The following is a 26,369-nucleotide window of genomic DNA, read 5'->3' as shown; positions in this document are numbered from 1 at the left end:
ACACTGACTATACACAAAGGGTCCAGGAGTGGTGCAAGTCTTTCCTGGAGGTGAAAAAAAGCCGTGCGCTATGGACCTAGGGTGCATGCTCCTTTACCCGGCTAAACTCTGCGTCATTTCAGCGTTGAGGTCACATTTCTGTGAGCGACCTGAATAGGTCTGGTCCTGGCTGGATATGTCAGATGGACTTACGATGCGCCCCCAGAGTGAAATGTATCCCTTCCATACTCGTTCTGTGCGGCGCGGATGCAGGCGTCTCAGCTCCAGGGATGGAAATAGCCGACAGCAGGGGGCTCAGGACGCATCGTAGTTCGGGATGATGGCACCATGGATGTTGCTGAACCAGAGACCCAGAGGGTGCCATGGACACTGCTTAGTATGCCTACTCCGGACGGTGTGGCTTTGGATGCTCCTTCTCAATCAAGTGATGTTGTTCATGATACAGGGACTTCCTGATGGACCTTTGATATTTTTCTGGTCACAGGGGGGAGGGGTGGGGGGGGTGGGGGGGGGGGGGGGGGGGACGCCTTGCCGGCTGCTCTCCCATGTACCAGGGGAGAGGTCTGAATGGCTACTGCTAACAGAGGTTTGACCTCGGGGGGGCACCAGTGTTTCTATGGGGTCCTATCTGACCCGCCCCCATGTGGAGCCTAGGAGCTGCATATGCATGGCTCTTGGTCTGAGGTGGCTGTTCTCTGCTGGAATTGTTCTTTGTCTCCTTACGTGTACATGCTGGAGTGTGACTATCATTTTAGTGGGGGGGGTTGGGTCTTCTAAATGTGTTGATTCTGGGGGGGTTGGGTAGCGATGCTGTACATCGATATCTTTGGGCTTGTATTAAGTTCTGGTTTAATCTTACTTGTCCGGAGTGTGGGTGGGGCTTGATTGTTTGTGTGTTCTGTTTTGTTACCCGATGGGTTTGTTGCCATCGTATCACATGAAGGGGGTACTAGTTGCCTTGCCTGCTTTGTGCAATAATGAATAAGCCTGGATATTTTAAGCTACTTTCATGGAATGTACCGGGGCTGGGGTCGTATCAGAAAAGGTGTGGGTTTCTCTCCTTTTATAAGAGACGCAAGGTGGATGTTGCTGGCTTGCAGGAGCCTCATCTCTCGGATGGGAAGGCCAATAATTTAACCAAGAAATGGAAGGGTCAGGTATATCATGCCTATTATTCAACTTTCTCACAAGGTGTCCTTATTTGGTTTGCATGAGGGGTTCCTTTTGCCCTTTCATTCATGGAGGCTGACGTGGAGGGTCGTCATTATCTGCTGATACAGGAGAGACTTGATGGGGTTGGCGTGGTCATGGTCAATAAGTATGGGCCCAACATTGAAGATGAAACTATTTATCAGAAGGTGTGAGTCATCTTGTCAGCAGTACACTCTCGGGTTCAGTGGGCAGGGGACTTTAACTGCATATTTGATGGTACTCCTGATAGGCACCCCCACGTCATAACCAAAAATCAGGATGAGTTCCGCACTCTGGGAGGTCACTGATCACTTGCATCTCTGTGATATCTGGAGGGTTTTCCATCCCGCTTTGAGGGCATTGAAACACAGTACCCACAGCAGACTTGATCGTATTTTGCTAACTGCTTCACCGGGCTCCAGATTCCTTGCGGTGTCTCACCTGTCTCAATTCTTGTCAGAAGATGCCCCTGTTTTTTGTGAGATTGAATGGGGGGCAGTGCTCGGTCACCGTTGACCTAGAGGCTACCTCTGGAGGTCCTGCAGGATCCCTAGGGCAGGCAGGTTCGGGTAAGCCCGCAGGTGGATTTCCTCAAGATTACCTAGTCTATGACGCATCTTCCGTCTACTGAGTGGGAGGCATTGAAAGCTGTGATCCAGGGTGTTGTAAAGGCCTCTTCTATGGGGCAGGCATACTCTGGAGACCGAACTCATTTCAAGGTAGGATGAGTTGGTGCGTGCTCAGTCCTTACCACCGGCGGTGATGGCAGGCTGGAGAGGACTGACTGGCTCACCGATGGTTCGCTGATGTGAGGGATTAGCTGGAGAAATACACTCTAAAATAATATATTTCCAGCTTCTCCATAGGGAGGGGGACAGTTCCGGTCGGTTGTTAGGCTAAAATCGTCAGTGGGAGACTCTTCACCGCCCCATACTTCACCTTAAGTCTCCACAGGGCGAGGACATTTACACACAAAGTCTCATTTGGAACAGGTGCATTATAATATGTTTCCACCTGAACCGGAGAGTTTTGATCCCTTCCTGGCCTCCTTGCCGCTTCCGCACCTGGAGGGCATGCTGCTCACAATTTGGACACAGATCTCAGCCTGGAAGAAGTCAGAAGTGCCCTTGAGTTACTGCCTGGAGGGAAGGTGCCGGGCAGTGATGATTACCCTGCTGAATTGTTTCAGGCTTTTACCCACATTCTTACTCAACGATTAATGGAGGTATGCTTGGAGGCCAGGGACTCCGGGATGCTTCCCTGGTCTATGTGGGAAGGCTGCATCTCTATGATGCTGAAGCCAGGTTAGGATGCATCAGACTCGTCTGCCTATCGGCCGCTTACAATGATTAAAACAGATTCCAACGTGTTTTGTAAGGCACTCGCCCTTCGTCTGCATCAGGTGATTATGCAATTAATCCACAATGATAAATGTGGTTTCATTCCCAGCCGTACTACCACCATGAAACTATGGCAACTAATGCACGTACTACTTGAGGTTAAGGGTAGAAAGTAGGAATTGGCTGTTGTCTCTGTTGACCATGCCAAAGCTTTGGACACGTCCGATTGGCACTACCGTATGCGGGTAGTGGAGGTGATGGGGTTTGGTGTGCACTTTTATACAGGAGTGCATCTCTTGTATACAGGTCGCACAGCTAGAGTACGAGTGAGTAAGATATGCTCTGATCCAAGGGAAGTGGGGAGAGAAACTCATCAGGACTATCCATTAGCAGTTCTCCTTTTCACTATAGCACTTGAGCCCCTGGTCACTCAGATCCAACAGGCCATGTCTGAGGGGAGTATTAGGGAGGGGGAAATTATTCACCTGGTGTCCATGTATGCTAACGACTAGGGGTGGGCAGTAAACTCCGCTCCTCTGGCAGAGTTTGCTGAGTTTTGCCCACTCCGATCTATACTTAGAATGCAGAATTTCAGAAAAACTCTGACAACTGCTGTGTGATGGAGGTAGTAAGTTGGCAAGTGCAAGTGAGAAAATCAAGTGGTAGACTACCTCCGGGAGATATTATTCAACACGGGCGGTTGTGGCAGGTCGCTAAGGCTCTCGTTGAGAACGCTGCTGCTCGCTGTGTGAAAACTGCTGCTCAAATAGAAATCTACTCTAGCGGCAGAAAGAAGCAGAGCCCTCTGGTGCGCTGCGTGCTGCTGTGGCGGGTAAGGTGCTTATTTCTTTCTTATCAAGATTGGTTGTACAGATTATCTTCAGTGCGTTTTCACATTGCTGACACGATCATGCATATACCCGATACATGTCATCTACTTTTTATTACAGGTATCAGCAGATGTTATGAGAGGCCACTGACAGTGTTCTGGCCCCATATCCTTTTTAGTTTCTTTCACTTCACTTTTTGCAGTAGCTTGTTTGGTAAGGTCCTGACGAAAGCCTGATCCAGTTTGGGTCTTCTAGGGCTGAAACATGTTGACCATCTAAATTTACACCAATGCGGTTTAAATCCATACCGTAGGTGTATTTACTGCTTTATTAATCCGGACAGTGGGCATTTCCTGATTAAAGCATATTTTTTATGCCTCCTAGCCAGTTTTAACCATCACTTGTTTTCACATATTCACCAATTTTCCTATATTGTTTGCGCTGCGTCCTCACGCATACATCTTGGCTCATCATATGTGGATTTAGTCGATCCTCTAACACTTCAAACAAAACATCCCTGAGCTCCTCCCTCACAGTGAGGGGGTTGTAGCCCCCAAAGAAACTAGGATTTTCCTTTGGGAGGAGAGTCCCTATGATGAAGCATGTCACCATCGGTGAGTGAGGGATTTCGTCCTTAAAGGGATTTGCCCTTAGAAGCACTCTGTCTACCAATTCTTACCAAATAGGTTGACCATCACCGCACCGGTTTAGGTTACTACTTGGAGGTGGTGTTGTTTTGCTTTTCTTTTTGCTTTTCTGTCCTCTCGCTTACTGGTACTTCCGGTAATTGTATAGACCCTAGGATTTTCATTGTTTGATAGACTAGTTGTTGGGGATATAATCCTGAGTGGTCTTTAAACTTATGCCCTTGGACTCTCCCTTTGAACTGAGTTGTTTGTTAGCATATTGAGCAGCTGTGGCTGCGAGTCCATTTCATTCTCTATCTCGGATTTTCATTTTTTAATCTCTTTCGAGCTGTAATCACTGTAAGGAGGTGGCTCTTCACATCTTTATCAGAGCAATACATCACACATTTTACTATGGCTGAACGCCCAGGTTTAGCATTTGATGACACAGTAGCTCAGTCCATCTTGACTACACCCAGTATTATAGACACCTTCCAAGGGGGTACTCTGATACAAGGGGATGACTGGACCAAATTACTGACCCTTAAGAAATCTCATTCCCGTATTTACATACATGGCGCTATCATGACGGAATATTTGCGGGGTAATTGTGCACCCACAGGTCTGATAGTCACTAATGCCCCCCGTCTTTTCCTTGATGATAAGACGTTTCTTCAGGATTGGTCATTAATCGCTCGGCGCTGCACGCGCGATTGGCTGATCCTTATTATCAATACAGCCAAACGAGTAGCGGACACTATTTTGGTTGCGCTACAGACCCTTGAATCACAAATCAAGGTGACCTTGACAGGGGCACAGTTTAAGAAACAAAATGAAGAGAGCAACAAAAACAAAGAGTTCAAGGATTCGGTCTTATTAACCAAAATTAATAAATTTAAGAAAGATCTAGCTCTGTTCTCAATGGAAAAAGTGTATCCTTATACCAGCAATGAATACGTACCTCCCCAGTTTAACCGACAAGGTAGAAGGTATGGCTCCAACTATTCCTCTTCAGGAAGTGATGAGTGGTCCAGTGACTCGGATGCCCCACATCAGGGTCCATTACCAAGAAATTGCCCTGTTCGTACCAATAGAGGTCAATGGAGGAATCAGCGAGGAGGTCCACCACCTTTTCCACTACTACCTAATTGGTGGACCCCTGGACCTTATGGTTTTCCTCCTGTACCTCCCCAAGGCCCCATGTTTCCATTCCAACCACAACCCCAGATATATTCCAACCAGCCTTTTTTAGGCTTTGGCCGAAACAGGTCAAGAGGAAAACGTCGGAACCAGAGATCTCACATACACTGGGAAGACAATCCACCTGTACACTCGACCAGGAGCATGATGGAAGCACAAGCAGGCCCGAGATACCAAACGACAGTGATTAATCTCAGCAGCCGCATTCTTAATCATGATGAACATGCTCTCCTCAACAAAGGCTTGGGATTTGTCCCTACCTTTTATGGTGACGCTTTTCAGATTTGACAGGAACTGGCACCGTTTTTTCGGAAGATCCGTCTTGATTTCTTCTTCTTTAGGGATAAACCATCTGAACATAGTGATGATATGGAAACCAACACAGGCCTGAGGAATAAATCTACGTTCAATCCCCTCTCCAACCAGGTTCCACCTCAAGTCCTCACTTTTGAGAAGGCTGTGACAAGCCAAGTCTCTAAATTTTGTACTGATAACACCAGACAATATCAGAATCTGAATAAGAGAGAACGATGCGCTATGCAGTCCTTGGCTAAAGATGATACGATTACAATTAAGCCGGCCGATAAGGGCGGGGCCATTGTAATAATGGACTCTTCTGCGTATCGCTCTGAGTGTCTTAAACAGTTGGGCAATACCAAATTTTACAAACCCCTACGGGAAGATTCTACCAAAAGACTTGAATTAGAGATCAAGATCATGGTGGAAGAAGGGCTATCTAATGGCTGGATTACGGGACAAGAAGCTGTTTTTCTTACTAAAACTCACCCAGTAATTCCCTATTTCTATGCACTACCCAAAGTGCATAAATCACAGAGACCCCCTCCGGGACGTCCTATCATCTCCGGTTTGGGGTCTTTACTTGAACCTTTGTCCACTTTTGTGGAGCATTTTTTACATCCCCTTGTCTTGGATATGCCGACTCATCTGAAATACACTAAAGATATTCTCAATTTGATCGAGACTGTTGATTTCAATGTTGATAGCGAATTCCTGGTCTCTTTTGACGTGGAATCGCTGTACACTTGTATTCCCCAAGATGAGACCCTATCTAAGATTGAGTCCCTGCATTTGGAGAGGGCTCCTGATTCCATCACTCCAGTATCCTTCATCATGAACTGTGCCCGGATTGCCATGAAGGAAAAAAATTTCAGGTTCGAGTAGCAGATGTTTTTACAAGTGTCCGGTACTTCCATGGGCAGTCTGTTCGCCCCAAGTCTAGCGAATCTCTATGTTCACGGCTTTGAACAAGAACATATACTGGGTACTCTCAATCCTTACAGACACCACATACGTTGTTGGAGACGGTATATTGACGATGTCTTTGTCATATGGACAGGGTCAATGTACTCCATCAACGATTTTCAGAGTTGGTTGAACACCCGCAATACCTACCTGAGGTTTACTTGTGAGTTTAGCAAAGCGAGCTTACCCTTCCTGGATGTCTTGATTTTTCCAGTTGATGGAGGTTTGGGCACTGAACTGTATAAGAAACCCATGGCGAGAAACTCACTTTTGTTATTCGACAGTTTCAATCCTAAAGCTTTGCGTCAAAATTTGCCTTCGGGCAATCTTTACGCCTTAGGAGGAACTGCTCAACGATGGACAAATACCGTGAACATGCTAAAGTACAGTCGAATCAGCTTGTCACCAGACATTATCCCAAGAAATTGGTTAAACAATCTCTAAAACGTGCGGCAAATAACAGGGCAGCATTGCTGGAACCTAGCAGCCCCAAGGAGGCGAATAACAGACTAACTTGTGTCAACACCTTTTGTAGTTTTTCCAATCAGATCAAGAAATGCATTTTGAAAAACTGGAAGATTCTTAACATTGGTACTACACCCTTACCACGTCCCCTCTTTGCCTTCAAACGAAGCACCAACATCAGGGATAGACTTATACACACTCGTCCGCGTGAGACCGCCATGCACCATCAGGATACACTATGGGGTTTACCAGCTGTACGTGGTCATTTCCCTTGTGGCAGTTGTGCGGCATATGCACATACTGCACATACCATTGAGATTGATATTGGTACATCAAGACCATGGATTCTGACTGATCATACAAACTGCAATAGCACTAATTTAATCTATCTAATCACATGTCCCTATTCACTCCGATATGTTGGGATGACGACACGGAGAGTGAAGACACGTATCCTGGAACATAAGAGTACTGTCCGTTGCAAGAAAGTTTCTACCAAACTAACTCAACACTTTGTTACAGCATGCCACACTCCTCAAGACCTCAAATGGACTGTGTTAGAACACCCATTTATTCCCACACATGACGGACATTTCCGCTTTTCTATTTAAGAAGGAACAACGTTGGGTTTATAAATTAGACACCCACCAGTCTGGTCTAAATGAGGATATTCCTTGGGTCTCCTTATGAGGAGTTCTAACCCTGCATTGAATCCTGTCCATATACCATCTATCAGCAATTGGGATACATAACATAAAGGGGTTTTTTTCATCTTGCCCGCTGCGGATACTTTAACACATGACACTCTCCAGTAGTTATTATTCACATACGCTATCGGCATGGGTTTACCTGTCTTTATATCTTTATGCAAACCTTTTCCGAAAAGAAGTATAAAAAAAAGTGTGTTTTTGAGTAGGATACAAGTTTGTTCATCACAGAGCTACTGTGTTGGGCTTATACGAGTATGCGCCCTTCAGATGGTAGGCTCTAGCAATATAGGTACAGTAATTGTGTAGAGTGGATTTTTTGTCTGCTACTGGGTTGATGACTTTCGCTCCTCGCATCTAGGTCAGTATCACTGAGCGAGTGCTTTGGAGAGTCTTAATGTACAGTATATGATACCATTGGTCTATTAGATTATTTTTTCCCAGATTCTTGGTTGTTCTTCGTAGTTTCACGTGTGATCTCTTTATCTCTGTAGAGACACTGTCACAACTAGTTAGACGAACTGTTTATTACTTTCCATGCAGTATAACACCTCTGTGAAAGCGTTCGTGGGCGTTTCTAAGCGGCGCACGCGCTAAGTATAGTATCTCTAGTTTCGCGCTTGCGCATTAGCGCTGATGATTATTGAGCATGCGCGATTCTAGCACCACCGGACACGGATTACTGGCTCCTTGAGAGAGTACTTAAGAGCGGGGTTTTCGTAGCAAACTTACCTCCGGCAGCAGGCTCTCTGGGTCCAGTGGTACCGACGGATAGGTGAGTGCGGTGGTAATCTTTGGTTCACTCGCAGTGTTCACTTCAGATCGATAGAATAATCGCCTTGGTTTGGGGAATCTTTGGGAACTAAACTATGTTCTATCGCCAGGCATCAGTGATATGCTCCCATCTTCCCTTTTCCTTTTTTCAAAAACCATGAGATGACACGATGGTTAGTTCCATTCATTCAAGACAAATATTGTATCATGTGCCTCTCCATTATTATGAATATAGCTGTTAAGGAGAGCGTGCATTTTTTACATAGGGTAAATGGCTATTTGTGTAATAGCCTTTTGCTGCCTGTATTGTCGTATCAGACCCATTATAACGGTTATTTACTACTGATTTATTTTTTGTGTGTGAACCCCTCCCCCTTTGTTAACCGCTCTAAGCACAGCTTACATGATTGACACAGATGGTTACTTTTACCACTGTACGATCAGGTTTTTGAGTGTTTACCTACCTGTATTTGCACTCTACAAATTTTAACATATTCTTTGTAGAGCGGTGCTGCCTTCCTGAGCGGTTGACAGGTTGAGGTGAGGTCCTGTACCCTACTGTGGCAGGTAAGGTGTTTATTTCTTTATCAAGATTGGTTGTACAGATTATCTTCAGTGCATTTTCACATTGCTGACACGATCATGCATATACCTGATACATGTCATCTACTTTTTATTACAGGAATCCACAGATGTTATGAGAGGCCACTGACAGTGTTCTGGCCCCATATCCTTTTTAGTTTCTTTCACTTCACTTTTTGCAGTAGCTTGTTTGGTAAGGTCCTGACGAAAGCCTGATCCAGTTTGGGTCTTCTAGGGCTGAAACATGTTGACCATCTAAATTTACACCAATGCCGTTTAAATCCATACCATAGGTGTATTTACTGCTTTTTTAATCCTGACAGTGGGCATTTCCTGACTAAGGCATTTTTTTGATGCCTCCTAGCCAGTTTTAACAATCACTTGTTTTCACATATTCACCAATTGTTCTATATTGTTTGCGCAGCGTCCTCACTCATACATCTTGGCTCATCATATGTGGATTTAGTCGATCCTCTAACAATTCAAACAAAACATCCCTGAGCTCCTCCCTCACAGTGAGGGGGTTGTAGCCCCCAAAGGAACTAGGATTTTCCTTTGGGAGAAGAGTCCCTATGATGAAGCATGTCACCATCGGTGAGTGAGGGATTACGTCCTTAAAGGGATTTGCCCTTAGACGCACTCTACCAATTCTTACCAAATAGGTTGACCATCACCGCACCGGTTTAGGTTACTACTTGGAGGTGGTGTTGTTTTGCTTTGTTTCTTTTTGCTTTTCTGTCCTTACTGGTACTTCCGGTAATTGTATAGACCCTAGGATTTTCATTGTTTGATAGACTAGTTGTTTGGGGATATAATCCTGAGTGGTCTTTAAACTCATGCCCTTGGACTCACTCTTTGAACTGAGTTGTTTGTTAGGGGGAAATTAATCACCTGGTGTCCATGTATGCTAACGACTAGGGGTGGGCAGCAAACTCAGCTCCTCTGGCAGAATTTGCTGAGTTTTGCCCACTCCGATTTATACTTAGAATTTCTGAAAAACTCTGACAACTGCTGTGTGATGGAGGTTTTTCTCGCCTATGGCTCGCCAATGGTAAGTTGGCAAGTGCAAGTGAGAAAATCAAGTGGTAGACTACCTCTGGGAGATATTATTCAACACGGGCGGTTGTGGCAGGTCGCTAAGGCTCTCGTTGAGAAAGCTGCTGCTCGCTGTGTGAAAACTGCTGCTCGAGTAGAAATCTACTCTAGTGGCAGAAAGAAGCAGAGCCCTCTGGTGCGCTGCGTGCTGCGGGACAAGCTAAAATTCAATGCGGTGTACCGCAACACTGTGGCTCGCGGAACTCACAGAGAACTGCACGAGTTCCGTCCAGGCCTAATGACGGCACACTTTTCTCTTTGCCCTTCCGCTATCACTTCCTATTCGGTTGACCCATCTGGATGTTTTGGGGGAGCTATAGGGTCTTAAGATTAATCATAGGAAGTCAATGGTGTTTCCTTTGTGTACCCTGGTAGCTCGTCACGCAGCCACCTTGCCCGAACTGCCCCTCTGTTGGCAGACAGATAAATTCCAGTACCTAGGAGTGATGGTGGACCATATGCTGTGGACGCACTTGCAAAATGGGATTAGGAGGGTTACAGAGGGTCTTCATTAATCTGTGCAGTTTTGGAACTCCCTTCCTCTTTCCCTCATGGGTCAGGTGGTTGTATTCTAGATTTTTTTTTTTACCATGATGTCTATATTTTATGCAACATTCGTTTGATACTCTACTTTGTGTTGTGTTTCAGAAGTAGCAACCCCACATTACCTCACTGATATGGGCTGAGACACGGAGTAGAGTAGCGAGGAACATTTCATTCCAGCCGCAGGAGGAGGGAGGGAAGACCATTCCCAATCTGGAACAATATTATCAAGGCTCCCCGATCTTCAAACGGCACACTGGTTTGTGGAGGAGGGTCATTGGGAGAAATCTCCATTATACGACCCATCGATGGGCTCATCCCTTCCTCAACTCCTGAAAGCAGGGGGTCAGGAGGTGCCCCCGTTGCTGTAGCTCATTAGGCACACCGCCTCCCTGTGGGAACCTACTGTCTGCGTAGGCCTGGCGAGGACCCCTTTTTCTAGGGAGTTTGCTCTTTGGGAATTGATGGCTTTTCGAGTGCTGATGGAGTCTGTGGATGTCTCCCGCCTGGCAGGAGGGTAGTTGCAAGATGCTGGGACACTTGTTCCCCGATGATCAATTTATCACATTCAGGGTGGCACAGGATAGTTTTCATATAGGGCCGGGTCAGTTCTTGCAACATGCTAGTGTTATGGCCATATTCAGAGAAATATGGCCTACGGGGCCGATTCACAGAACTAACTTAAGACAAAATCCTAAACTTACTACTTTTGGTATTCAAAGAAGTTAGGAGTTTGTCTTAAGACAGACTTAAGACAGACTTAAGACAGACTAAGACAGACTAAGACAGACTAAGACAGACTAAAGACAGACTAAAGACAGACTAAAGACAGACTAAGACAGACTAAGACAGACTAAGACAGACTAAGACAGACTAAGACAGACTAAGACAGACTAAGACAGACTAAGACAGACTAAGACAGACTAAGACAGACTAAGACAGACTAAGACAGACTAAGACAGACTAAGACAGACTAAGACAGACTAAGACAGACTAAGACAGACTAAGACAGACTAAGACAGACTAAGACAGACTAAGACAGACTAAGACAGACTAAGACAGACTAAGACAGACTAAGACAGACTAAGACAGACTAAGACAGACTAAGACAGACTAAGACAGACTAAGACAGACTAAGACAGACTAAGACAGACTAAGACAGACTAAGACAGACTAAGACAGACTAAGACAGACTAAGACAGACTAAGACAGACTAAGACAGACTAAGACAGACTAAGACAGACTAAGACAGACTAAGACAGACTAAGACAGACTAAGACAGACTAAGACAGACTAAGACAGACTAAGACAGACTAAGACAGACTAAGACAGACTAAGACAGACTAAGACAGACTAAGACAGACTAAGACAGACTAAGACAGACTAAGACAGACTAAGACAGACTAAGACAGACTAAGACAGACTAAGACAGACTAAGACAGACTAAGACAGACTAAGACAGACTAAGACAGACTAAGACAGACTAAGACAGACTAAGACAGACTAAGACAGACTAAGACAGACTAAGACAGACTAAGACAGACTAAGACAGACTAAGACAGACTAAGACAGACTAAGACAGACTAAGACAGACTAAGACAGACTAAGACAGACTAAGACAGACTAAGACAGACTAAGACAGACTAAGACAGACTAAGACAGACTAAGACAGACTAAGACAGACTAAGACAGACTAAGACAGACTAAGACAGACTAAGACAGACTAAGACAGACTAAGACAGACTAAGACAGACTAAGACAGACTAAGACAGACTAAGACAGACTAAGACAGACTAAGACAGACTAAGACAGACTAAGACAGACTAAGACAGACTAAGACAGACTAAGACAGACTAAGACAGACTAAGACAGACTAAGACAGACTAAGACAGACTAAGACAGACTAAGACAGACTAAGACAGACTAAGACAGACTAAGACAGACTAAGACAGACTAAGACAGACTAAGACAGACTAAGACAGACTAAGACAGACTAAGACAGACTAAGACAGACTAAGACAGACTAAGACAGACTAAGACAGACTAAGACAGACTAAGACAGACTAAGACAGACTAAGACAGACTAAGACAGACTAAGACAGACTAAGACAGACTAAGACAGACTAAGACAGACTAAGACAGACTAAGACAGACTAAGACAGACTAAGACAGACTAAGACAGACTAAGACAGACTAAGACAGACTAAGACAGACTAAGACAGACTAAGACAGACTAAGACAGACTAAGACAGACTAAGACAGACTAAGACAGACTAAGACAGACTAAGACAGACTAAGACAGACTAAGACAGACTAAGACAGACTAAGACAGACTAAGACAGACTAAGACAGACTAAGACAGACTAAGACAGACTAAGACAGACTAAGACAGACTAAGACAGACTAAGACAGACTAAGACAGACTAAGACAGACTAAGACAGACTAAGACAGACTAAGACAGACTAAGACAGACTAAGACAGACTAAGACAGACTAAGACAGACTAAGACAGACTAAGACAGACTAAGACAGACTAAGACAGACTAAGACAGACTAAGACAGACTAAGACAGACTAAGACAGACTAAGACAGACTAAGACAGACTAAGACAGACTAAGACAGACTAAGACAGACTAAGACAGACTAAGACAGACTAAGACAGACTAAGACAGACTAAGACAGACTAAGACAGACTAAGACAGACTAAGACAGACTAAGACAGACTAAGACAGACTAAGACAGACTAAGACAGACTAAGACAGACTAAGACAGACTAAGACAGACTAAGACAGACTAAGACAGACTAAGACAGACTAAGACAGACTAAGACAGACTAAGACAGACTAAGACAGACTAAGACAGACTAAGACAGACTAAGACAGACTAAGACAGACTAAGACAGACTAAGACAGACTAAGACAGACTAAGACAGACTAAGACAGACTAAGACAGACTAAGACAGACTAAGACAGACTAAGACAGACTAAGACAGACTAAGACAGACTAAGACAGACTAAGACAGACTAAGACAGACTAAGACAGACTAAGACAGACTAAGACAGACTAAGACAGACTAAGACAGACTAAGACAGACTAAGACAGACTAAGACAGACTAAGACAGACTAAGACAGACTAAGACAGACTAAGACAGACTAAGACAGACTAAGACAGACTAAGACAGACTAAGACAGACTAAGACAGACTAAGACAGACTAAGACAGACTAAGACAGACTAAGACAGACTAAGACAGACTAAGACAGACTAAGACAGACTAAGACAGACTAAGACAGACTAAGACAGACTAAGACAGACTAAGACAGACTAAGACAGACTAAGACAGACTAAGACAGACTAAGACAGACTAAGACAGACTAAGACAGACTAAGACAGACTAAGACAGACTAAGACAGACTAAGACAGACTAAGACAGACTAAGACAGACTAAGACAGACTAAGACAGACTAAGACAGACTAAGACAGACTAAGACAGACTAAGACAGACTAAGACAGACTAAGACAGACTAAGACAGACTAAGACAGACTAAGACAGACTAAGACAGACTAAGACAGACTAAGACAGACTAAGACAGACTAAGACAGACTAAGACAGACTAAGACAGACTAAGACAGACTAAGACAGACTAAGACAGACTAAGACAGACTAAGACAGACTAAGACAGACTAAGACAGACTAAGACAGACTAAGACAGACTAAGACAGACTAAGACAGACTAAGACAGACTAAGACAGACTAAGACAGACTAAGACAGACTAAGACAGACTAAGACAGACTAAGACAGACTAAGACAGACTAAGACAGACTAAGACAGACTAAGACAGACTAAGACAGACTAAGACAGACTAAGACAGACTAAGACAGACTAAGACAGACTAAGACAGACTAAGACAGACTAAGACAGACTAAGACAGACTAAGACAGACTAAGACAGACTAAGACAGACTAAGACAGACTAAGACAGACTAAGACAGACTAAGACAGACTAAGACAGACTAAGACAGACTAAGACAGACTAAGACAGACTAAGACAGACTAAGACAGACTAAGACAGACTAAGACAGACTAAGACAGACTAAGACAGACTAAGACAGACTAAGACAGACTAAGACAGACTAAGACAGACTAAGACAGACTAAGACAGACTAAGACAGACTAAGACAGACTAAGACAGACTAAGACAGACTAAGACAGACTAAGACAGACTAAGACAGACTAAGACAGACTAAGACAGACTAAGACAGACTAAGACAGACTAAGACAGACTAAGACAGACTAAGACAGACTAAGACAGACTAAGACAGACTAAGACAGACTAAGACAGACTAAGACAGACTAAGACAGACTAAGACAGACTAAGACAGACTAAGACAGACTAAGACAGACTAAGACAGACTAAGACAGACTAAGACAGACTAAGACAGACTAAGACAGACTAAGACAGACTAAGACAGACTAAGACAGACTAAGACAGACTAAGACAGACTAAGACAGACTAAGACAGACTAAGACAGACTAAGACAGACTAAGACAGACTAAGACAGACTAAGACAGACTAAGACAGACTAAGACAGACTAAGACAGACTAAGACAGACTAAGACAGACTAAGACAGACTAAGACAGACTAAGACAGACTAAGACAGACTAAGACAGACTAAGACAGACTAAGACAGACTAAGACAGACTAAGACAGACTAAGACAGACTAAGACAGACTAAGACAGACTAAGACAGACTAAGACAGACTAAGACAGACTAAGACAGACTAAGACAGACTAAGACAGACTAAGACAGACTAAGACAGACTAAGACAGACTAAGACAGACTAAGACAGACTAAGACAGACTAAGACAGACTAAGACAGACTAAGACAGACTAAGACAGACTAAGACAGACTAAGACAGACTAAGACAGACTAAGACAGACTAAGACAGACTAAGACAGACTAAGACAGACTAAGACAGACTAAGACAGACTAAGACAGACTAAGACAGACTAAGACAGACTAAGACAGACTAAGACAGACTAAGACAGACTAAGACAGACTAAGACAGACTAAGACAGACTAAGACAGACTAAGACAGACTAAGACAGACTAAGACAGACTAAGACAGACTAAGACAGACTAAGACAGACTAAGACAGACTAAGACAGACTAAGACAGACTAAGACAGACTAAGACAGACTAAGACAGACTAAGACAGACTAAGACAGACTAAGACAGACTAAGACAGACTAAGACAGACTAAGACAGACTAAGACAGACTAAGACAGACTAAGACAGACTAAGACAGACTAAGACAGACTAAGACAGACTAAGACAGACTAAGACAGACTAAGACAGACTAAGACAGACTAAGACAGACTAAGACAGACTAAGACAGACTAAGACAGACTAAGACAGACTAAGACAGACTAAGACAGACTAAGACAGACTAAGACAGACTAAGACAGACTAAGACAGACTAAGACAGACTAAGACAGACTAAGACAGACTAAGACAGACTAAGACAGACTAAGACAGACTAAGACAGACTAAGACAGACTAAGACAGACTAAGACAGACTAAGACAGACTAAGACAGACTAAGACAGACTAAGACAGACTAAGACAGACTAAGACAGACTAAGACAGACTAAGACAGACTAAGACAGACTAAGACAGACTAAGACAGACTAAGACAGACTAAGACAGACTAAGACAGACTAAGACAGACTAAGACAGACTAAGACAGACTAAGACAGACTAAGACAGACTAAGACAGACTAAGACAGACTAAGACAGACTAAGACAGACTAAGACAGACTAAGACAGACTAAGACAGACTAAGACAGACTAAGACAGACTAAGACAGACTAAGACAGACTAAGACAGACTAAGACAGACTAAGACAGACTAAGACAGACTAAGACAGACTAAGACAGACTAAGACAGACTAAGACAGACTAAGACAGACTAAGACAGACTAAGACAGACTAAGACAGACTAAGACAGACTAAGACAGACTAAGACAGACTAAGACAGACTAAGACAGACTAAGACAGACTAAGACAGACTAAGACAGACTAAGACAGACTAAGACAGACTAAGACAGACTAAGACAGACTAAGACAGACTAAGACAGACTAAGACAGACTAAGACAGACTAAGACAGACTAAGACAGACTAAGACAGACTAAGACAGACTAAGACAGACTAAGACAGACTAAGACAGACTAAGACAGACTAAGACAGACTAAGACAGACTAAGACAGACTAAGACAGACTAAGACAGACTAAGACAGACTAAGACAGACTAAGACAGACTAAGACAGACTAAGACAGACTAAGACAGACTAAGACAGACTAAGACAGACTAAGACAGACTAAGACAGACTAAGACAGACTAAGACAGACTAAGACAGACTAAGACAGACTAAGACAGACTAAGACAGACTAAGACAGACTAAGACAGACTAAGACAGACTAAGACAGACTAAGACAGACTAAGACAGACTAAGACAGACTAAGACAGACTAAGACAGACTAAGACAGACTAAGACAGACTAAGACAGACTAAGACAGACTAAGACAGACTAAGACAGACTAAGACAGACTAAGACAGACTAAGACAGACTAAGACAGACTAAGACAGACTAAGACAGACTAAGACAGACTAAGACAGACTAAGACAGACTAAGACAGACTAAGACAGACTAAGACAGACTAAGACAGACTAAGACAGACTAAGACAGACTAAGACAGACTAAGACAGACTAAGACAGACTAAGACAGACTAAGACAGACTAAGACAGACTAAGACAGACTAAGACAGACTCCTAACTTCTGTGAATACCAAAAGTAGTAAGTTTAGGATTTTGTCTTTAGTTAGTTCTGTGAATCGGGCCAGAGTTCGCTCCGGCCCCTAGCACGTCACTCACTTTTCAGGGCCTAATAGAACTGGGCGGGTGTCTCTCCTATATAAAGCCTTGACAGCTGATTGGTTGTGAGTTCCGTTTCCTTCCCGGGCAGCCCGGGATAGTGATGTAGGAATACAACTTTAGGATGCCCAATAGGCAAGAAGGTGTGCCTTAGTAAAGTCTGTTTCGAGCAATGCCAGATTTAAGCATATACATTTGAATTGTTTACACTGCACATATGTCACGCTAGTGCTTCTACATAAAATGGGCACCAGTAAGCTGATAAGTTGTCCTAGATGTCAGGCCCCCATGGCCTCTTTTTTGCATTTAGCATGGGCCTGCCCAGAGGTTATGCATTTTGTTTGCAAATACTGGCTCAGCTGAGGACAGTGGTGCGGATACCAATTGCTACAGACCCTGCTGTTTGCCTGTTGGGTGACATCTGTTAGCAGAAGGGCCAGAAACTGGCCTTTAAATTCTTGCACCTGTTGCTGCTCCTGGCTAAGTAGCGGGTAGCAATCACATGGATGGGTCTGTCGGGTCCTAGTGACGAGCAATGTGTGGCGGATGTGACAGAATAGGCAGTGGCTGAGGAAATACTTCTGAAGCAGTGCAGACATGATAAGGCTGGGGAAGACTGGGAGTGTGAGCGGAACTCCTGGCCTGCTCCATGGACCCTGAGGGCTCTCAACTGCACACCTCAAAGGAAGATGAGGGGTCTACCGGCATGGATGAGGACTGATTTTGTTTCTATGGAATGTGGTGATCCATGTTGATTTCTGGGGCAACTCAAGTATTCTATACTCTGTACAGGAAAGTGAGAGATTTGGGCATGATACTGCTATGGTTGTGGTTAATATATGCTGACCCTATCTGTGCCATGGTGGAAGATGGCTGCTGTTTCTATAACTGTTGTTTTTCTCTTGGGTGAAAACAATAGCAAATGTCAATCAAAAAATAAAAGTATGCGGATAAATAGGTCAACAGATGCCCTAGGTGGGCAGAAGCTGGGCTGTGTCATCTCCAGGAATTCGGTGTCAATTATATGTGTCTATAAGGAAATTATCTTTTTATCCTCAGGACAGTTTCCCAGGATGGATATCTTATGATCCATCTGTCTATCCACGACTAAAAGAAGCCCCCTGGTCTGCAGATTACTGCAGGGTTTCCATATGTCCCAAATGAAAGGTTGAGCCTACCATTATTGAATAGCATGCTGTTGCTACTCTGCTAGGTACCTGATATAGTCAAACATTGCATACGTGCACAGAAAAAATGTGGCGTGTTGTAGCTTTTTCTATCTTCATGAGCAGATTTGTGATTTATTGGAGTGCTTTGTCCCACAGGGAAGCATTTTTTGTGGGGAGAACATGTTGGAATATCAAGTCATACAGATTCGTTAAAATTGGGCACACTGAACCTGATTTCCCAAAGATTTTTTTAATGAGTATGTATGACTTACCTTTGTGTTACTTTCGGATTTCACATGAACTTCTGATTTACTCCTAGCTTACTCTTGGAATTTAGTCGGAAGCCAAGAGTACTGTAATCAATTTAGTTTTCCAAAAGGCAGATTGACAGATAGACCCTGGGATGTGCAGAGATGGAGTCTACATAACACAAATGGCCGTATTTTCAGTTTGGCAGACTGGATGCTCCATCACAAACGTGGCAGATATCCCGTCCCCATATATTACAAGTGCAGTGTATCATATGGCACTTGTTATATAGTGGATGAGATATCCACCAGTTTTGAGGGAGTAGCCCATCCGCAAATCTCTAAATAGGGTCCTGAATTTCTTCTGTTGGAAAGTAGATTTTTTTCAAAAGAGAATACAGAAGTGCTGCATGGAGATGGTGGTTGCATTCTCTTGCGAATGCAACAACAAACCACTGGTGTCCAATAAAAGCCTAGTAAGTGCATTCACAACAGTGCATGGTAGTCAATGCACACAAAGTGCCCTTAGTAGGCAATCTCCAGCCCCAAATTATACTCATTCATTTCTGAACACAGGTGGGAATAAATGCAGTGCTGCTTCCAATCTCTTGCTCCATCAGAACATCCGTACTTTGCCTCTAAGAGACTTGTAAATTTCTAGAGAATTCTTTCACATGTTTGCAAAATGTCCACGTGGCACCAGGGAATCCCTGATCTTTGCTAAGGGCAGGTTCTAGTATGTATTTTAACTCACCAGGCTCCGGGTGCCCTTTTTCTCTGCAGCAACAGACAATGCTCCAGAAATGATATACTAGGAAGAAGAGACAATAATTTGAATTGATTATCAATAATCATGTGTCATTGAGTACGTTGCAACAAAGCATATATAAGAAATAGGAACTAATGCCAACTTCTCTACAACTAGTTTTTACTTATTTGTTCTCTGGTGAGGAGTTGCAGCATAATAGCCCAAAATAGGAGCCTCTCAGAATGATTAATGAGATCTTCAGAACATCTACAACATTTATATGCTCTACATGAATCCAATGTGATCAATAATAATAACTTATTATATTAAAGTAAAATATTAAAAAACAAATGATTGTCACCCTCCCACTATATAATGACTAACATGAACATCTTTTATTCAGCTCCAAGACACTATCCAGGGAAGACATGCCCTTTAAAAATACATGTTATGTTATGCTATGTTATTTTATGTTATCTTATCTATTAAAAAGCAATTTCATAAATTCATCATTTATCTTCCAGCAAAGTGTTTTTTTTATCAAAGTAGATCACACTAATTTATTGACTGCAATAAAATACATTTATCATTGCTGGTACTATTGGATTGTTAGTTTGCCATTTGTATGATTGATGGTCCAGAGTATTGGAGCCGAGCATATGGCTTTAGTTTACCAGTCATAAATTACCAGAGATCCTTATGTTTCATAGTTTGTGTTTTCAAACAAGTAGTCTGGAATTCCATATGCCTAGTGTTTCCATATGGGATTTGGGCCACAATGCAAAATGAAATTCAGTACAGAAGTATGTACTAACATGTCCCCGTTCATTAATGAGGTTCATCCCCACTCACGTTGCTGCCACCTCGTGTGCTCAAGAACATACCAGAGAGACGATGCTACCCTTGAGGTTGTCTTGCCTCCTTAGTAAATGTGAGAAATCAGGTTACTGGTTACTAGGGTGTGAGTCCTGGTCAAGAAGCAACAACCTTCTCAGGGTAAGGTACAAGCAAACCCCAAATTAACTTGAGCTCAACCCCCTGGTAGCTTGGCACAGAGCAATCGGGCTTAATTTAGAGGTAATCTGGAAAGTATTTGTGCAACTCTTCAAACAGTGGAATGGAGGAACCAAAAGATCCCACACTAGTTTGGGAAAATAGAGCAAAATGTAATAAATAAAACAAGACCAAAATGTCAAAAATCCAATCAGTAGAACAGGAGTTATGAATTTTTAAAGAACTAAGTGTAAAATAGAGACTGAAGGCACAAAGAGCCAAATGCGGTCATCTAGTCGGGCTGGACCAGGTCAAAGTCAAAGACTGATCAAGATGGAGCGGGAGTGGGATATGGTCCCAGATTAGTGCCGCTGAAGGTTTACCTTCACAACTTTTGCACCAAGAACCCCGTTAGCACTGGAGAGGGCTGTGAGGAGCAAGGTGTCACAACCCCCCCTTCCTATCATGGTCACCCTGTCTCACCTCGAAACTGTGCCTGCTGTGGGAGTCGCATCAAGCTCCACAGCGTGTCCGTGGAGACATGGGAGCCTTGAAGCTACGTTTCCCATGATTCCGGATGCGTCGCGCACGTAACAGACGTCATGCACGTTGTCGGCAGGAAAGCGGAAGAGAATAAAAGAACATCCGCTTCCCCCGCAACGTTGCCGCTAATTCTGGAGGCTTGCTGGATTACGTTTGTGAAACTCATTGTTGGTATTCTTGTTTTGGAGTCCGGTAATGGTGTCGTAACACCTCTATTTACTTGTTATAATTCCTGCACAGAGGCAACTCTTGATCGCGTTCAGTTCTATTTAACCTTAGAGGTCAAGTCTGCCTCAACACTAATTGCGGTGTCCCTCCCTGTTGGCGAGACACACGTTTGTAGTCTCTTGTAGGTAGAAGGGATTCCGGCAATATTTTCGTATTGTGTGTGTCCCTGTTAAGTTCTTACTAATTGGACAACAGTGCTTTCATTTGTTTGGCTCATATCTTGCGCTCTGGAGCCGTGGTGCAAAAAGTTATATGTTTTGTGTTTGTCTGTCAATAGTGTGTATTCTGCATACTCATTATCCAGACACTGACTGACTTGTAACAGTGTTTAAACTATTTCATTTTACACTCATTGCAGTCAGCCTTGTGCGGCTTACACTACGTGTTCTGCAATACAGTATTGAGTATTGTGCGTTTCTTCCCACATTCAGGCAACCTGTTGTAGCAGGGAATAGTGGAAGAGCCTTGTGGTCTTTTCTCTGACTACCCTGTGATGCCAGGCTGAGCAATATATAAGTAGGTTGCGTTTTCTTGGTGTAACTTGTTGATTATAGGATTATTACTCACAGCCCAAAAGATCTGTTATATTTATTATACTCTCTTCTTTATTCCTCACTATACTTCTACAGAGAGTCCTGATTTGAAGGTGTATCGTTCTGGTCCTATGCAGAATAATAGGAACTGTAATAACCGCAAAGGGCTCAACTGAAAATTCATGTTCTTTTTCTTTACAGTTATTTAGGAATTCTATAGGAGAGCTGGTAAAATGTTCAACAAGAGTCCAATTTATTATTAATAAGATTCTTGTTACTGTCATTTCAGGTCTCCCTCCCCATTGTTGCCATCCTTTCCTTCCCTCGCTCAATCCCCTCACTGATCTGTGCTATTGTAGCATACAGACTTGAAGCTATTGAGAGGTGGACCATTTTTGAGCATCGTGCTGATCCCGAGGAGTTGGAGATGCGACACAAGGAGAGCATTGCAGGAGGCTTATGACGTGGCACAAAGAGCAGTCCGATTGTCGCGGACGGGCAGGCTCATGCTTCGGGTTGGCAATCCCCTGCTGTTGTTTGATGCTGCTGTGCGAAGACTGGCTAGCAGAGGCTCTCACTTGTTCTCATGTGAGCAGCGCCGTCTCAGTGCAAATGAGCCTGTTCACGGTTGCAAGAAGCATAAAGGTTTGATTTGAGCTCGCCGAGTCACACCCAGGGTCCTGGACCTGAAGGGCACCACTAGGGGGCAGGGACTCGCTGCAGCTGGTTGGGGAGCTTTTATGTCCCTTGGGCTCAGATCAGGAGGCCAACAGTCTAGCCCTTGGAGTCATTCTGAAGTCTTGGCTTCAAGATGAAGTTGCAGGTCAATTTCTTCTTCCCCAGGGAAGAGGGCATCAGGAAGCAGGTTCGCTCAGCAGGGCAGCATTTCCTTTTAGAGAAGCAGTCCAGCAGAGTGGCAGTCCTTGTAGCAGCACAGAAGTGTAACTGAAGAGTTAGTGTCTGAGATCCTACTTTTATACCCTGGTGCCCTTGTTCTGGTAGGTGGGATAAGCTTCTAGACAGTGGCTTTGAAGTTCATGGACTTCCCTACCTCCCCTGCTCTGGCTCCACGTTGGCAGTAGTGGCAATGTGGATTTGTTATGCCCCTTGTTTAAAAGCATAACAGAGCCTATTCAGGTGTAAGTAGGGCTGTGCTCAGCCCTGCCCCCATCCTGCAGGCAGATGGCCCACTTAGGCAAATCTAGGCTCTTTGCGCCTGCTACGGAAGCTGACGGAAGTCAGATCCTCCCCTTGTGATGAGGAGGAGCACGTGGTGACAGAGAGCAGTGAGCAGTCAGCGGTTGTGAGCGGCTGTGTGATCTTCCAAGAGCTGAGCCGCGCCGGGTGCCAGGTCGAGGGCCGGGTGCTGCCACTGGGTCTGGTTGGTCGTATGTGGGCTTCACAGCTGCACAACTCACTGGTTCATAGATCCTTCAGAGGAAGCCGAACGGGAGAAAGCAGCAAGCGGGTCGTGCTGGGAAGTTGGAGGCACTACACAGGCTTGCATGAGCCACCCAGTGCCTCTTTTCCAGCTCACTCCACACTGGTGAGTCTGGAGAGCACTACGGAACATAACGGGTGAGGCTAGAAGTCAGAGCAACGCAAACCTCACGGCTGTGTGGCGTGGCCGGCATTAGGCCAGTACGGCTTGTATGTCACTAAGAGCCACCACCCCAGTCCAGTGCAGCTCCCACTCAGTCCCTCCTCTCCGCTTTGGCCACACTCACGCTTGCCTCAGCGCCTAAAAGGAGCACGAGTAATCCAGCAAATAAATTAAAAAAGTGTTGTATTCAGCGCTGTAGCAGCAGGGAAATTCGCCCACCCAATCTGTCAGGTCACCCAACCCTGACCTTCCCTGTCCCTTCGACCTAGGGGCGGATGAACACAGAGAGGCTTAGTCTTGCTGAGCCTGCTGTCCCACCCAGCTTCGAGTTCAATCGGCCTGGTCTCGCCTTCTCAACCTCTTACCCAGCCTCCCTCCCCCTACCTTTCTTCTTCCAGTCTACCAGGCAAAGGGGTCAGCCCCAAGCAGCACCCCCTAAAAACAGCGGTACAGGGAGCATCGGAGTAAGAGACAGTGGGCCGGACTCAGCCACCTTTAATCCCTTAGGCCAGTTGGTGGCCGACCAGTGGCGACATAGGCACTAATACCTAGGCGCAAGTAGCTACCATCCGCCAAGCGTTAGCCCGGGTCTCTGCAGAAGCAGCACAGCCAGGACGAGGTGCAGCTTGTGAATGTTTTGCGGAGTAAAGTGTTGCAGGGATTCTGCTTCTGCACAGAACTATGCGTAGGAAACCAGGACCTCAGAAAATTGTGGTGTACCAGAAACTTCCCTCAGAACCCAGAAACCCTTATCCCGACTAGCTTAGTGTCCCATTCGTTATGCGAGATTTAGCTCGGCGGTCCCAATGTATAGACAACCCAGAACAAGCGACTTGGAGTATTCTCAGGAATGGTGGGAATCGGAAATACCTGTTCGTATTCTCATATCAGTCCACAACAGAATAAACAAAGACACGGTAAAATATAAAGAGTTTATTTTATAAACCTCGCGTCCTAAGATGCAGTACTTTGGCTAACACAAGCAGACAAATGGTCAAGATCAGAACCATCAGCATTGTTACAATACCATAGAAAATGAAAGGAGCGATCATAATAAAATGACAGTGGAAACTAAGCCACCTTCCTTTCTCTAGTAAACTAATAGGTTATTATTATTAGACTAATAGAAGGTCTCTAGGCTTGAATGGGGGACCCCATACCGTATAGATCAGCTTAGTGGAATCACATCACAGGATCAGCTAGGCTCTCTCCTGCAACAGCTCTTCTTCCGAATGAATCTAAAACATGCTGCGCTGCAATATTAAAAGCACTCGTCTTTCAGGTATCTGCAGCTGCGTGCATGTTATGACTACATAGTGGGACGATCAACGTGCACACAACAACATGCACCATCTAGTGACCCAGACTAGTTCTTTACACGATGTACAGACCAAGGTCACTGCTCACTGTTACGTATGTTAAACAGACAGTTCTCATGTGAAGCAAAGTCGAGTAAGCATTTCTCAAGCAATAACAGTGTTGCGTGCAAAAGCAGCAGAAGCGGCAAGATGGTTTTCTAACATCTAACGCGGTTGTGCTAACTTAGCATTGTACATAGGGAGTGGTTAACCCACACTACACCCCCCCTTGATCGGACTACTAACCACTAGGGGCGCACTTTCAAGAACGCAGAGTTCAAGTCAGATAGAACGGAACCAAGGGCATGAACTGTAAGTCCATATCAGGTAAGTGAAAGTTTGAAGAAAAAAATAAAAAGAAAAAAATTGTTACAGGGAAAAAAAAACCTTGTAAAGAGAAGAAAATAACACTAATGGATGCACCATTAAATGAGGAGGGCAGAAAGTCAATCCATCAAGGTACAAGCACAATAATTTGCAACCGCTTCCAAGAGGAAATCATTGGAACGTTCAGCAAAATTATCGGCCATCCAGTTCAACAAAGGAAAGGAACACAAGTGTTCGACCACAGGAGCCTCGAGTACCACACTAGGACAACAGTCTGGTTCTTCAAGATAACTCCGTTCTAAGAAGTCAATAGCAGCCTCTCCGATATCCCAATTTCCAAGGACTCCATGCGCAGCACCGAAGGTCATGAACCAGACACCAGAACAGGCAAACTCATGAGCCAGTCGATCAAAATCTGGGGCAGGCGACACCATGTTTGACAGGCACAAATCCAGAGCCCATTGGAAAGGACAATCTAGGCAGTGAAAAACAGGTTGCACACAAGTAAAGAAGGGAAACCGGAAGGACAATTCATAAGCCATGCTTAAGGTAGCCAAAGGCAAGGTGCCATAGTATTCAAGCATCCGGTTACGAAGGTGGGGCAGCTGGGGTATGCTGACTTGTAGCGCAAGTTGTGCAGCCATAGCGTAGCACACAGATCAGCAAAAGCACCCCAGCTACGAGGGCGAGAAGCAAAGGGAGACCTCCGAAGATGCTGGAAAAAAATAGAATGAAAAAATGCGGGGATCACACCAAAAATAGTTTGAAACGAGGTCACGAGGCCGGAGCCCACAACTCTTAAAAAATGAGCCAGGCCACTTGTTGACGAGGCATTAAAGATAGTCTGTATCAGAGTTCCAAATTGCAGGGGAAGATCAGTTTTTAAAAGTGCTTGCACCTCCGTGCGTGCGTTAGCCACGTGAAGGACAAATGTTTCCCGGGATGAAGTCAACGCGACTTCTTTTTGAGACAATAGAGCCCTTATTCTGCTCATTTTATTGAACTCTGCTTTCAAGGTTGGAATAGAAGGCCAGATGGAGACATCGAGCCGGCCATGCGGGGGTG

The 26,369-nt window shown here is 44.3% G+C and overlaps 1 protein-coding gene across 6 annotated transcripts in view; it reads right to left on the bottom strand.

Annotated features, from left to right (window-relative positions):
• Positions 1-26,369, bottom strand: part of LOC146853832 (membrane-spanning 4-domains subfamily A member 4A-like) — a 242,673-nt gene that overhangs the window by 153,789 nt on the left and 62,515 nt on the right. For 5 of the 6 annotated variants that reach the window (XM_085650405.1, XM_085650409.1, XM_085650404.1 and 2 more), the window contains one exon: positions 19,726-19,782. The exons of the other annotated variant lie outside the window; for it this stretch is intronic. In XM_085650405.1, the coding sequence (XP_085506531.1) occupies positions 19,726-19,782 (57 nt within the window). The remainder of the gene's footprint in view (positions 1-19,725; positions 19,783-26,369) is intronic. 6 annotated transcript variants of the gene reach the window in all.

Source organism: Triturus cristatus, chromosome 4_1 (genome assembly GCF_964204655.1).
Source record: "Triturus cristatus chromosome 4_1, aTriCri1.1, whole genome shotgun sequence".
Lineage (NCBI taxonomy): Eukaryota > Metazoa > Chordata > Amphibia > Caudata > Salamandridae > Triturus > Triturus cristatus.
This window is presented reverse-complemented; position numbering and strand designations above follow the sequence as displayed.